General features: G+C 40.2%; 1 protein-coding gene across 8 annotated transcripts in view; it reads right to left on the bottom strand.

Moving 5' to 3' along the window:
* Positions 1-15,542, bottom strand: part of SNCAIP (synuclein alpha interacting protein) — a 163,763-nt gene that overhangs the window by 68,503 nt on the left and 79,718 nt on the right. For 4 of the 8 annotated variants that reach the window (XM_004384273.2, XM_012557825.1, XM_012557826.1 and 1 more), the window contains one exon: positions 9,329-9,431. In XM_004384273.2, coding sequence (XP_004384330.1) covers positions 9,329-9,357 — 29 coding nt within the window. In that variant the 5' untranslated portion in view covers positions 9,358-9,431. Of the gene's footprint in view, positions 1-9,328; positions 9,433-15,542 lie in introns of those variants that run through there. The other 4 variants (XM_004384272.2, XM_012557828.1, XM_004384271.1 and 1 more) reach the window with 2 other exon arrangements.

Raw genomic sequence — 15,542 nt, 5'->3', positions numbered from 1 at the left:
CATCCAAACAACGATCTCAAAATCCATGATTTCTCACGCAGCTTTCCAAAATCCAGGCAGGCACTCAACAGACACACAATGAAACAACGACAGTAATGTGCACAAGCAAAGCTAAGACTGAGTGGAAGCAAAGACACATAACTGAAATGAGATTTTCAGAAACAAAACTTTTTTTTTTCCCCTAAAATTCTGGCCTCCTTTCCAAAGGCCTGCCCTTCCATTCAGGAAGAAATGTCCTGACTTCACGCCCTCCATAACAAATCGTTTCTACTACCCCTTCTCTGAGGACTAACAATCCACCCCTTCACTGTTGGACCTCTGCTTGTGCTCTGCATTTCTTCTCTCCCATCTCCTCAGGACTTCTGCTCTGCCATCATCCCCTCTTCTCTCCTTCTCTCTACTACTCACTCAACATTGGCTCTTGTCCTTTGATTCTATAAAAATCACAACCCTCTTCTCCAAGACCCTCTGCTTCCCTGATAGATCATAGGCTTTCCTGCTCTTGTGTTTACAACCACCCTTGTTAGAAGCCTACTCTCTCGTCTCTTCTTCCTCACCTTTGCCTTTACTCCTCAAACCACCATGACATGGCTTTTGCCCCATCACACTGTGGACACTTATTGTGGCCACTAGTGGGCTCATTACTGGAAAATCCCATGGGCACTTTCCAACCCTTTTCTTTATAATGACCTAACCACAAGAGTTGCCACTACTGACTACTCCCTTTGAATTTCCCTTCTTTAGCTCCCTTGGTTTTCCTTTTTATTTCTCTGACAACTTCTTTCCAGTTTCGTTTACAGAAGCCTCTTCCCTCCCACCACCACATCGGATACACTTCTGCATAGTTCTTTCCTCGAAACATCCTTCTCTTTCCACATTCCATGTTTTCACTGATGACCTTTGTCTACTCCCACAATTTCAACCACCTCTACGTAGTGCAGTTACTGATAATCCACGCTTTCATATATCCATCCCAGATTGCTTTAGTGCATTTCTTTCCACCATTTAGGCTCCACTGAAATGAAATATTATAATTCCATTTTCAAATGTATTTGAATTTTGTTTTTGTTCTTTGTTTTTAATCATATCGTCCAAGAACTTGTTTTTTTTTTAATTAATAATAATCAAATTTCTTTATACTAAGACACTGCTCGTGGTTGGTATTGGGGAAAATTCAGTAATACTTTTTGACCCTTTTAAGAGAGCACCAGGAACTAGTCTACCTGGAGTCAGGGGGAAGAAGACAGTCCATAATGGTGAACTTGGCGAGGTGCCAACATTCTGAACACACAGTACTGAATGATCAGCTTCTACTCTGAGAAGTGGACCTGAATGGGGAACAGATTTGGGTGGCCTGGGACAACCAGAGGTGATCAAGGGTCTCAGCAGAAGCAATTTTCAGCACAGTGGTCACAAGCACAGATTGTGGAGCCAAACTGCCCATGTTGTATACAGGCTTTACCATTTTCTAGCTGATTAATATTTTAGTTACTTACCATCTATCAGTTTCTTCATCTTTAAAACAAGGTAACAATAGTACCCACAGGAGTGTGGCTATGAAGATTATAAGCTAACAACAGAAAACACTGAGAATAGTGCTTGGTGCATAGTGATCAACAGATGTTAGCTATTATTACTATTTACATTTAAAAGTACCAAAAATGAGCATTTAAAAATAAAGCAATAAGAATTGTTTATGTTGAGGACAAAATGACAACAAAAAATTACAAGGGAAATTTATCTTACAGTAGGGAAGGTGGCCTACTGTAAACCTTGTTCAAATCCAGTGATGGGCTAATTTTAATTGTGAGATAATAATCAATCACCAGTATAAATATAAAGACTGACTGTCAAGAATGGAGTTTGGTATTGTAATTAAATCTAACCTACTATGAAGTTAACTTGACATTTCATATATGCTTAATTGTTATAATATCCTACTGTAAACTGTATGAGAGCACAGAGCAAGTCTATGTTATTCAGCCCAAGCCTAGCACTGTACCTGGTACACTGTAAATGTTTAATAAATGCTTGTTGAATGGGTTGGCATAAAAGCTAATTATGCATAAAAGGTAAATAACCTACATAATAAAACTAATAAATCCTACAGTTATCAGCTAAGACAAGAACTTCTAGGGTTATCTGCAGAGTAAGAGAAGAGCAAATAAAAAACTTGGCAGTTGCTCGTTCTTCTTGTGAATCACTCTGTGCATAACACAGAGAAATCCAGGAGTAAAGTTGCTCTCTGCCTTCTCAGGAATTGATGTTCAGCACAAGATTTGGAGTCCAGGGACTGGCTTCTAGTCCTAGTTTCTAACACTAGTTATGGACATCAAGTCATCTTTTCTAGATTAGATGATTCCCAATCCTCTTTTGGCAGGTGTTAAGATAAAAAAAAAAAAAAAAAATATATGGCATATGATGTTAGAATATGTTTTTGGTAATATGGGACTGGAGGAGGGAGGGATGAGAGTTAATTTAGATCACCACAAAAAGAACAGATAGGGCATTTTAAAATACTTTTTATTGTGCTTTAGGTGAAAGTTTACAGCTCACATTAATTTCTCATATGAAATTTTATACACATATTGTTACGCGACACTAGTCGCAATCCCTATAATGTGACAGCACACTCCCCCTTTCCACCTTGGGTTTCCTGTGACCATCCAACCACCTCCTGTCTGTCTCTTCCTGCCTTCTCATTCTGCCTTTGGATAGGAGCTGCCCATTTGGTCTCAGGTATCTGCCTGAACGAAGAAGCATACGCTTCATGAGTTATTATTTTATGTTATGTCTGTGAGAGTGGGCGTTGGGAATGGTTTTAGTTCTGGGCTAACACAGCATCTGGGTACCATGGCTTTGGGGGTTCCTCCAGGTTCAGTAAGACCATTAAGTCTGGTCTTTTTATATGCATTTGAGTTCCACTCCACACTTTTTCTCCCACTCTGTCAGGGACTCTCTGTCGTGTTCACTGTCAGGGCGGTCACTGGTGGTAGCCAGGCTCCATCTAGTTCTTCTGGTCTCAGGCTGATGGAGTCTCTGGTTTATATGGCCCTTTTGACTCTTGGGTTAATATTTTCCTTGTGTCTTTGGTGTTCTTCATCCTCCTTTGTGCCAAGTGGGTTGGGACCAATTGATATATCTTACATTGTCACTCGCTAGCTTTTAAGACCCCAGACACCACTCACCAAAGTATGCAGAACATTTTCTTAATAAACTTTGTTATGCCAATTGACCTAGATGTCTAGATGGGGGATTTTGAACGGCTGATGAAACTAGATCATAGAGAAACACTAAGGAAAGTTTTAATATTGATAAAGAGCACGGGGACTGCTAGGAAGGATAGGGCTGATGGATGGGAAGAGTGAAGAAGAGACTGAGGCAGCTAAAGGCCACGTGCCTGCCTTGGTCACCTCTGAGGAAAGGCAGAAGGAAGTATAACAGGATCCATCATACTTTGGTGGCTCCCTTTCTAGAGAGAAGGGCAAGCCAGGTTCCTTGGACCTTAAACATCTCTATATTCTTTTCATACCTAAAATCAGGGCAAAACTTTTTTTATTTACCCAACCCAACTCATTGCCTAAGTCCACTTGACACCCTCTACATCCCCCTTCTCAAGGTCTCCCACTGCCAGGTCTCCTGCTGTTGTGAAATGACTCTTTATCAAAATACAACAAAATCTGGGGGGTGTCACTGGACTGAGACAAGTAAAAGGTGATGCATACAGAACAGAAGGAGGGCAGGTATTTTAGTGAAAATAGTCTGTGGGATGGAAAATGTGAAAATCTGTTGAAAGTGAGATTTATTTGCCATAAGAGTTTATTTTTCTACCAGACAGTGGTTCAGGCACCTTAGGAAAATGGATCTACTCAATGTTGTGTTATTACTCTAGGTTGCAAGAGCTTGGTCAAAGGGGATGCTAGGGTGAAAGGACACTTATTTATCTTGGTCTTACTTGATTTGCACAAATAATAGGTTATCCACTTAGAAAAAAATGTCATTTTTTACCAAAGTTGCTGTCAGAGGATATAGAAAGACAATAATAATTCTCATGCAGAAGAACAGTTTGTGTGTGTGCATATACATGTGTATGTGTGTACACTTATGTGTACATGCACATATGTACTTGTGTATGTGTATATGTGTGGATATGTATATGTGTGTACATGTGTATATGCATATATATGTGTATGCATGTACATATACGTATGTATGTATACCTAAATACCAATTTCCGTCGAGCAGACTCCGTCCCCTGGCAACCCATGTGTGTCAGAGTGTGCTCCATAGGGTTTTCAATGGCTGATATTTCAGAAGTAGGTCACCGGGCCTTTCTTCTGAGGTTCCTCTGGGTGGACTCAAACATCCAACCTTTCAGTTAGCAGCCAAGCACATCAACTTTTTGCAGTACCCAGGGACTCTGTATATATGAATATACATATATATAAATTCTCAATTTTTCTCCATAGAATTTTAGGCATATATAGAGATGATTATTATCATTTTACAGATGGAAATGCTGAGATAGAGTAAAATTAAGAGATTCACTTAATTTATTTTTAGCTTGCTTTATTTCATTTCTTTATAATGTATACCAACACTCTTACTTCCATAAAGGGATTTGCAGTCACTTCAGAGACAACTGAGGATAGTGAGGGGTGGGTGAGGTGACTGGTCCAGAGATTTTTCTACTCAACCAAGTTGCCTAGAATGGGAAGAATAATGTTGTCAAAAAGTTCTAAATTCACACCCTGACCCTGACACTTGTTTATCTGCAGCCCTGTGGAAGTCATGCAACGTCTCCAAGTCTCAATTTCCTCATCTGCCAAACAGGGAATGATAGTAGAGCCTGCCTCGCAGAGCTGATGTGAGGCTTAAACAACATAAACGACTTAAAGAGCTCAGCACCATGACTGGCACAGTCAGCGTATGATGGATGGCGGTTCTGAGTGACGCTCTTCCATAGCTCTAGGGTTCAGCCTCTGTTTTGTTTAGGTAATCAGTCCTGTTTACAACAGTCTCTTTAAGACAGCAAATTATCTTCTCTTAATAAAAGAAACACACAATAGCTTCTAAGAACACTAAGGTAAAGTAGTATTCCAGAGGGTTTTTGGTTTTGTTTTTTAAGACAGATATTTCTGGCTCCCAAAGGAATGAAGAAAGAAAATGTAAACCCATTTGCAGTGACAGAAAAGCCCTACTTTGAGCCCTTGTGTTTGTGTGTCGTCATCTCTCACGGATCTTCAGTTATTGCACAATGTTCTGCCCTTTTAGATGGCAGGGTTACAAGAATGTATAGTTTAAACTCTGCATTTTGCAAAAGATGCACATTATTTTGGAGTGTGGGAAACTTCAAAATAATTAGATTGTCTTCTGTGTTTTGTCTCATTAGGTAAAGCCAAGAATGTTCTGGTTGTTTTTCTGTGCCGATATACAGCTTGTGTTTTAATTAAAACAAGAACTAGGCTCATGACCAGAGGGAACAATCATGAAATAGAAAGCCTAGGCTGCGTGATAGGTGTATGGCTGGAAAGTAAGAAGTTTTTTAAACTCGGGCATCTTCTTTGTAAACATCTTTTTCAAAAGTAATGTGCACTTTTCTCCCCTTCCCTGCCACTTAACCAGGAGAGAGGCTTAAGGGCTGTCAGAGATGGAGGTTTATGGAATCCTCAAAATAAATGCATGTTTATGGGAGACTACATTTCTTTTTATGCCAGTGAATTAGCAAGCTGAAAATATCTTCATTTTTCAATTTTAGCATCTGAATAGTCTCCATTTAGCCCTAAAAGCAGCTGCAACATTCATTGCTCCTAGGTTACCTTAACAGACAGAGAAAATAATTTCAGTATTTAAGAGGTTATTTCAGCTTCTTTCCCCATGAAGTTATTATGCAAGAAAAATACAATTCTGCAATGATTAAGGTATTAAACCTGGATAAGATTGAATTTTGATAAAATAATCTACCATGTTGTTGTGTCTCCCCAAAACGTGTTGGAATCCTAACCCCTATACCGGTGGAGAGGTCTTTGGGTGGTGCAAATGGTTTTTCAACCACTAACCTAAGGGTTTGCGGTTTGAATCCACCTGGAAGCCCCAAAGAAGAAAAGGCCTGGCAATCTGCTTCCTTAAAGATTACAGCCTAGGAAATCCTATCGAGCAGTTCTACTCTGTAACTCATGGGTTGCTATCAGTCGAAACTGACTCGATGGCAACAGGTTTTCATACTTGTGGACGGAATCTAATCTAATTTAATGTAATCAACTTCCATAATGAAATCTAATATAGTGTAATGAATTAATCAGTTGAGGTTATGCTAGGGTAGGGTGGATCCTAGACTTAATCACTTACAAGTTATACAAAGAGCAGTAAATACACGAAGACCCAAGCACATGCACACAAGGGGGAAGACAGATGCCTTTTGAGAATCGTCAAGGAGCCAAGGAACGCCCAGGGCTACCAACAAGGAAGGAATCAACAAGGCCTAGACAGTGATTTGGACTTTTATCCTCCAAAATGGTCAGAAAATAAATTTATTGTACTTTAAAGTGACCCACTTGTGGTATTTCTGTTACAATAGCACTAGGAAACCAAGACACATGTTACAGAGGTTACCAAAGTAGAGCTTCTTTAGTTTCAAGTGAATTAAAATAGATCAGGGTTTCTCATCCATGGCACTCCTGACATTTTAGGCCAGATAATTCTTTGTTGTAGGGGTTCGGCCTGTGTATTATAGGATGTTTAGCAGCATCCCCGGCCTCTTTACACTAGATGCCAGTGGCACCTAACCTGTAATGACAACCAAAAATGTCTCCAGGTATCACCAAATATCTTAGGCCGGGAGGAGAGAAATCACCCCTGATGAGAACCATTAGAACAGACTATAATGCATCTTGGAGAGGCAGTCAAGTGTGGCTAAAAGTGAATGTTTTGGAGTCAGACAGCTACTACCTAGCTGGGTGACTCTAGACAAGTTACTTAATATCATTGTGCTTTAGTTTCCTCATCTGTAAAACGAAACTAATAATACTTCTTTTGTAGGATTGTTGTTAAAGATTACATGAGATAATGCAGGTATACATCATTTAGCACATTGCCTGTCCCAAAGTGAGCACTCAATAAATGTTATCTACTATTATACTTCAATAATTCTAAGTAATTTCACTGTTTTCCTTCTGATTTAAGTTTAAATGCAGGTTAAAGAGTCAAACAATAAATACATATTTTAGGAGGGAGAGTTTTGGGGGAAGTTATACATGCAGTTACAGATGGATATCTTTATTTATGTTTCAGAGTGGTCAAATTATACAGCCTTCAACTATTACATAATCCTGCATCTTAATTGAAGCTGTTAAACAGCTTCAATTATTGCTTAACATATTATCTTTCAAGTGAAGATTCCTAATTCATCAAAATTATGGGCTGCTGCCAGATGATTCTTCTGTAAATACAACTGCTCTGTTGTATTTTAAAAAAAAAAAAAAAGTCTTGACTTTATGCCTGGTGTTTTCCCTAGAGTTCTTTTTTCACCATCGGTCATATAAATATTAGTGTATTGCTCATTTAAATAATCACAAAAGCTCCCATTTTAAAGAGTAACTTATTGTGTGCCAAGCTAAGCGCTTCACGTATATTATTGTTTCACTCAATCCTCAAAACAACCTGAAATGCTAGGTGGGTAACTCAGCAAGGTGAAGTTAATGTGCCCAAAATCATGCAGCCAACAAATGTCAGAACAAGGTAGGAGCCCAGGTATGGCTTCCTACAAAGCCTATGCTCTTAAAATACAACTTTATTGTCAAAGTTCAGAGACACATCAACCAAACCAAACCCATTGCCGTTGAGTGGATTCCGACTCCTAATAACCCTACAGTACAGAGTAGAACTGCCCCACCGGGTTTCCAAGGAGCAGCTGGTGGATTTGAACTGCCGACCTTTTGGTTAGCTGCCGAGCTCTTAACCACTGCGCCACCAGGACCCCCCAAACTCCTAATCAGAACAGTTTCCCTTTCTGTGAAACCTTCTATCCTATCTTTACCCCGCTAAGCTATCATTCACTTTCCCTGCTTTTCCCCACTCAGCTCAATATACTTTGAAGGGAGTGGTCATAAAAGAAGCCCATGCTCTGAACACTTTTAAGTCAAGAGTAGTGATAAAAAACAAACAGACAGATAGACATGGTGGGAAAGAGAAGCTCACTTCACACTGGTCTTACTGAGGCCTAATAAAAATTATCTGGAAGTTGAACTAGGGAAAAGCTGAATTCACAATTCCCTGGTACAAAGAAAAACTCATCCAAGGTTGTATAAAACAGGTGATTCATCACACTCATCCTAGTAATCCAATTCTTGTGTGCAACATGCATATTTTACTTCAAGGTAAGAAGTAAAATAGAGGAATAAAACTGCTGCCAGAGGCATGCTAAAGTAAATGCATCTGTTTGACATGATTTCCAGTGGTGGCCCCATGATCCAGGCCCTTCAGTGGAAGGTACGACAGAAATTGTGACTTTGGAACTCCTGGGAAGAAAAGTAACATGGCTAGTTCAGAAACAGCAACCTTCTCACCACATACTCTGAGAGCTAGCCTAGGCTTAAGAGGCCAGTATGCTTGCTGGTGTGGCAGAATTTATTGTGTGGCCCAGGATAAGCCTCATGTAGCTCTAAGCAAGGTTCACGCAGACAATCCATTCTGAGTAGCCATAACTTAACCTGGAAGCAGTAGGATGTTTGTGGGTGTCATGGGAAATAAGAGACTTATAATTCCACAGCATTACAGAATTAAGCAGGACCTCAGAGGTCAGCTGATCCTGTTGTTATCAATGCAGGACTTTCCTTCAATAGTCCCAATAAACATCAAACCTGTGCTTTGTTCCCTACAAGGTTTGGAGGGATTCCATTATTGTTTATCAATTAATAAATGTCAGCTTCACCATCCTTCAGTCCATGTCCTTGTGAACTCTAGAGTATGCTGGCTATAGCAGAGCTAGCCATATTAAGGAAATCAACACTCGTAGGGTGCCTACTATATGTAGGCACTTTGAAAATTTACTTCAGCGAACAATTTTGACAAGATTAAAAGATATTAAGAAAGGGAGGCTCAGCAAGGTTAAATTCCTTGCCTACCCAAGTTCATACACAATTAAATAGGGTTCATTTTTTTGGTCCAGCAGACTCTAAAGCCACACTTTGGCAGCCACACAGGATTTCTGCTGTTAATTTTTTAATCTAATTGTCAGAGTTTTGGATATACAGACTACAACAGAGGAAGCAGTTAATGTTGCTGAAGGCAGAATACCCTGAAAACATTGCTTGCAAGTAGTAATACTTACAGATACGTCATCACTGAAGTCAATTTCATCCAAATCAAGGTATTCAGGGGCTTCCATTATTCTTCTTTGCACATTTTGAGTAAGGGCAAACGCTTATAAACTCCTAAACAAGACAGAAGCAGAAAAGACAAGGAAAACATTAGTTGTTTTATAATAAAAAAAATTATACCTTTATTTAAACAAACAAAATAAGAAAGGTAATTGGGTGCTAGTATTGCCCGTGAGCGCATTTCCTTTCTTCGAATGTCCCCAGACTAGCTTTCTAGAAGCAGTCAGCATGGCTCCCCAGCGAGCACCATGGTCTTGCTTTACTTGATTTGTGTTTGTACCTCCTCGCCAGAGGCAGTGACTCAATCAGAATCTTCCCCTATAATCAATATTAGGATTCACCCCAGCCCACCTAGCACTTACCACACCCTGGGTCAAGATAGAGGCTTTGGGGATGAGAAGCCAGGCTGAAAACCTTTGGAAAACCATACTAAATGCCTACCCTGGACACATCCTTAGATACAATGGACACTGGATCTCCACAATAATAATACAAGACAAAACAGACACCAACTAAGTAAGAGTAATGGACATTCCAGAATTTATAGTACAACCTCCAGTTCACCCCTCAAAAAAAAAAAAGGATCTAAGCCCAGATTTAAACCACAGAGTTACTACATTGCCCTCTGTTCTAACAGCTTTGCTTCAGAGGCCCCGGCTGTGCCAGAGTGACCTGAGCAGCCGCCATACTGTCCTCAGTCAGCACTTGCCTTGGGGCTGCCTGAGACAATCCTTTAAATCTGTCAGGGTAATCTGCATCACTTCCCAGTTCATTTTCCCATCACTTACCATCATCACCATCGGTGGTGGCAGTGGCACCTACAGACGTCAAGAACAGAAATATAGATCTCCTGGCCATGCCTTGGTGTGCAGTTATCTCCCACAAAGTCAACTCTCAGATATTGAAATAGGGCTTCATTTCCCAGAACTTGTTTCTCTTATTATAAAAATTGTCTTATATACTACGACTTGATTATCTGAAATAATTCCCTTCCCCCTCCTCTTTCAGTTCTCTCATCCATGTGCACCTTGCTGAACTGTAAGGAGTACATTACTGGCAAGGGGACATAAATCTAGGCTGGTGAAAATGGACTTAGCAATGTAAGATTGAGAGTAAAAATTACATAAATTTAAAAGGAAAATCTTACTTTAAAAGCATTGCTTTTTCATTTTGAGTTGTTCCTTTTTTTTTAAGCTATACAAATGGTATCATGACAAAGGAAAAAATCATTTGTAATCCCACACCTCAAACCCATCAACTGATTTAATTTTCTGTATTTCCTCTCATTCTCTTTCCATCTGCATATACCATTTTTATATATTTGCAGTGGATACAGACAAGAACCAAGAAAGGATGAGGACACTATTACCACGCTCAAATGAGACTGTCCATTTAAAATAAACACTAAAAGTTCTTCTGAAATCATAGTAAGGTTTAAAATAAAAAGAAAACCAATTTGTATTTGTAAAAAATATATAAACCCAGAAGTTTTATTATTTATTTATTGTTTTAGATGCTGTCAAGTCAGCTCCAATTCATGGCAACTCCATGCACCACAGAATAAAACTGTTGCCCAAACCTGCATCATCTTCAAGATCACTGGCATGCTTGAGTCCGTTGTTGTGGTCACTGTGTATTCTGAGTGCCTTCCAACCTAGAGGGGTCATCTTCCAGCAGTATGTTGGACAATATTAAGCTGTGATCCATATGCTTTTCATTGGCTAATTTTTAGAAGTAGATCTTAGGGCCCTTCTTGCTAGTCTGTCTTAGTCTGGAAGCTCTGCTGAAGCCTATCCTCCCTGAGTGACCCTGCTGGTATTTGAAATACCGGTGGCATAGCTTCCAGCTTCACTGTAACATGCAATCCACCACAGTATGACAAACTGACAGATGGGCAAAGGTTTATTATTTATAGAAATCTAAAAATAGATTCTTAAGCAAAGTGCTTATGTATAAAAATATATCACTTTTCTTCTAATCCTCACAGAGCTTTACAGGGGAAAAAACACACTCATACTTGCAAATTACTCAAAATAACTTTCTCTTCCACTCTGATGGAGTCTGAGACAATCCAGACTCTTTGGATTCCAGCCTGTCAGCTAAAAGACTTTCTTCCAATCCAATTTCTCCTCACTAAATCTGTATTCCACAATGAATCGTTGATTACAGACTCTACCCTTGTGGCCTTGGTGAACACAATGATGAAGCTGGATGTCAGAATGTGGTACGAACACAATATCATCAGAAACACAGAAATAAATGGAGATGAAATAGAAAAACATGCATCAAAGCTGAGGACCGAGTGGATCTTTAAATATATAGAAATACAAAGTTAACTACAAAACGTGGATGAACAAGCCTTAACCAAGTGAATTAACAAGTATTCATCGAGCCCGTTTGAGGTGTTCTGACAATCTAGAGAACAATACCTACTTGAATTTAGCCATTCCAATGGAACATACCTGCTGGATAGTATAAATCATGATATTAAAGAAGAACATCTTTATATTTGGCTTTGGTAGTGAGATTGTTTATTCTGTATTTTAGAAGAGTTAAACAACAGTTTCAGCTCATTACATGAACACTAGGGCCACTGCTCACATTTGTATCTCAGTGGGTTGGAAGGCCCAGCCCCAGACTTGGATTTAGGGATTCAAGGCATCCCACACTCTCCTTTACTTCCTTCTCGAGTTTTCGAGATGCGTTACTGTCTATGATCCAATTCCTTTTGTCTGGGTCCAGTGCTTCTCACTTTCCAAGTGTCATTTTGAGAGCATTAGATCCAACTCAATGTGTAGAAATCCCTGGGGTTCACCAATCCTGGCCACATTCCTTCCCAACATCAACTGCTTCTTTACTAGAGTGAGTTCTCATTGTCTCAGTTGTCATTATAATGCCTCCCCCCTTCTCTTCTGCCCTTCCACTGGGCATCTGGCATCCTCAGGCACTCCCTTCTGAGGAATCAGGGATGAGATGGGAAGGGATGAGGTCAGGTTACGACAGCTGCTGTAAATAATATGATAAGGAAACAAAGCTGGACTGTGGTTGTCGTTCTTGTCTAACTCTTCTGCCACCTCCTGCCCCATGCACCAGTCCACAATGGAACTGACAAGCCCCTTTTGAGACCAGTGACACACGTGCTCTAACAGAATGTACAGCTATACAGGGCACAGACGGGAGGCCCATGAGCTGAATCTGGCCCACAGATGTGATTTGTTTGGCCCTAGTAGTGTTTAAAAAAAAAAAAAAAAAAGACAAAACCTGAACCAGTTGCCAACTTGTAGACCTTGGGTGATGTCACATAAAATTCTGAATTTCTGGCTTTGCTTTGAAAATACCTGAAGCTCTAGCAACACAGGCCCACATTCCCCAAGGCCACAATTAGCTAGAGCTGCACCGCGGCTGCTCCTACCTGTCTATGAGACATGTTCTCCCTCTCAGCCTGCTTTACTCATTGCTGTATCTTGCCTGGCCTTGGGAGCAGCTGAATGTTTGAGCCTTCAAAGGAATCTTGTATAATACAATAAGTACCAACCCCCTTTTTTTCTTGGTGCCTCCTGCCAAATAACGTTTACTTTACTGAGCCGAATTCATACTCAGAGAGCGTTTTAAATTCTGATGCCACAACAGCAACAAAATTCCTTACAAATAAACTGCCCACATGTTACAATTTGTGCTTTCACAGTGCCTTCATTTTATCTCTTAGTACTAAAAAAAGAGAACCTTCACAAACACCATAAAATGTTACGAGATGGGGATTAGGTTTCCTTCACCTTACAACTGGAGGAAGGAAGGGTTCTTGCTTTGCTGTGATTGGTACTGTCGATTTACATGGTGCCACTTCACTGTTGTGACTAGACAGGAAAGGGAGGAAGCTTGCCAAGTGCAAGCCCAGAAAATGACCTGAAGCCATCCAGCCCAGATCAGCAGCTTGGAGCAAGAGGGCCAGGTCAAGAAGAGTGGATTGAGGTCCAAGTGAAAAATATTTTTCAGGCTCTCCAGAAATGGCAGTTCAGTTTAAAATCCTTTACATGAGATTTTTATTGCTATGCATTAGAGTTGGCCATTGGCCCCTTTGAGATCTCAGGGACCAGCCATTTGTAGATATGTACTGCACACCCTTCCCCATCAGCCCTGACCAGACAAGCTGTAGTCACTTGTCCCAGTGACTACAGAGTGTTACCAGACCTCTCTGAGGTCTTCCGAGCAGGGCTTCGAACTGATTCTTTCTGGTCCGAACCCTTGCTGAGAATTTGCATTTCTATCCCAGATATAATGAATCAGAATCTACATTTTAACAAGATTCTGGGGTGGATTCTGTGTATAATAAATTTTGAGAACCATTGCTCTACTAGTGGTTCTCAGAATAGGTCCCTAACCAGAGGCATTAGCATCACCTGGGAACTTGTCAGAAATGCAATTTCTCAGCAGGGGTTCGAACCAGACCAAACCTGCTTCTGAGGCCTTTCTTTTGTACTGCTACTCCTAACCCTGTCCTATCACACACTTCTCACAAGTCTGTTCACCTTAATATTAAGTATTGTTAAATGATTGAAATAATCCCATTTCAATCTCAACTGGGCTCTTAATTTCTCTCCACTGACATTCACTTAGGCAGGTGTGTGTAAAGGTTTTTGTTTTTTTTGAGGTAGGGGGGCAAGTGAAGATGGAGGCTGGGCAGGAGGGAGAGAGTAAGGAAGTTAGAAAACATTTTCCAATGGTTTTGTTCTCCCAGTTTGATAGAAAAATTTATAGGGAGGGAAAGAAGAAAAAAGTGTTCAGAACCCGGGACAAAACTAGGTTGCTAGGAGCTGTGTGCAGTGCAGAGCTGTGCTGACACACTGGTCCCTTCTTCTGACGGATACAAGATGCTGGGAGAAATCTTAAACTCCAAACTGACGTCCTGCTTGAGGAGATAAAGAAATAATGAGCACCAACTACATGCAATGCTTGTAAGGTATTCCCAATTCTCAGGTTTTTGACAAATTTTCAAGAAGAGAAGTGCCTCCAGGGCCTCTTAAAGTGTGTGTGAGGGGCTCACACCCCTACGGGTCTATCAACACCATATCACCTTCTCATGAATGACCTCAGGGACAGCACCACTGCCTCCTTCTATGGAAGATTCGATTTGAGAAACTGCTCGAAGTAATTAGGTGTTGAATCTGATGACAAAATGTAGTCAAACAGTTTTTAAACTAGCCTACCCCCCTCTCAAAAAATACAAAAACAACAACTGATTTTCAGGTGATGTTTTTTATTGTTTGGTTATGACTTGAAAACTGACTCTGAAAACAATTCCAAATGATGACTTCCAAAAATGTTTTGGGTAATGGCAGCATCCCTGGAAAAAGCTTAAGAGTGGCCAACATGAGTTCTTTGAGAAGCTACACTCATTTTAATGTACACATTCTGATGTCTTGGCTCATAAAAGGCTCACTGATTTGTGACTACAGTCACATATCACATAAATTGCTCTACTGAAATTCTTTTCAAAACGCATTGCCTCACTCCATTTTACAAGGAGTCAGCATGGACTCATTTTGAAGCCTCAAGTTACACAGATTTCTCCTTTTCTGCCAAAGTCACTATTGCTACATTTACCAGTATACTATGAGGCCTGATAATTAAAAATAAGTTGGGCTTGTCAAAATAAATGAGCAGAGTAGATTTGGTGATGAGGTTAACTTTAAGCAATTTGCATTATAACTTATTTCTTTACTCTTTAACCCACCAATGCTTGGAAAAACACAGCAGCTACACACACACACACACACACACACGCACGCACACACACACACACACACACCCCTACCAAAGGTGTACTGGGGTAAATTTTAAATTTTAAAACCTGCACATCGATACTGGACTTACTTTCTTCATTATAATGAGAGCTCCGAAAAAAAAAAAAATCACAAACTAAGCACTTGGTGGAAAAAAAAAAATGGAATATATGAAATGCTGTCTCCAGTTGGCTCAGTAGCTGGGCTGGCAAGGAAGCAACTCATTCCAAATGTTGGATTCAGTTTCTTTCACTCTTTGATTCAACAGTGGCCAGAAGCATGGCAGTCACTAAATGCTTAGTCCTGAAGCAGAAAAATGATAGAGGCAAGAAATTTCTACTGGAAAAAGGCAACTAAAGGAGAGCTAGGACATACAGATGAGGAG

The sequence above is a fragment of the Trichechus manatus genome, unplaced genomic scaffold (genome assembly GCF_000243295.1).
Source record: "Trichechus manatus latirostris isolate Lorelei unplaced genomic scaffold, TriManLat1.0 scaffold00121, whole genome shotgun sequence".
In the NCBI taxonomy this organism is placed as follows: Eukaryota; Metazoa; Chordata; class Mammalia; order Sirenia; family Trichechidae; genus Trichechus; species Trichechus manatus.
Note: the sequence above shows the minus strand (reverse complement) of the source record. Positions and strands in the feature narration are given on the sequence as shown.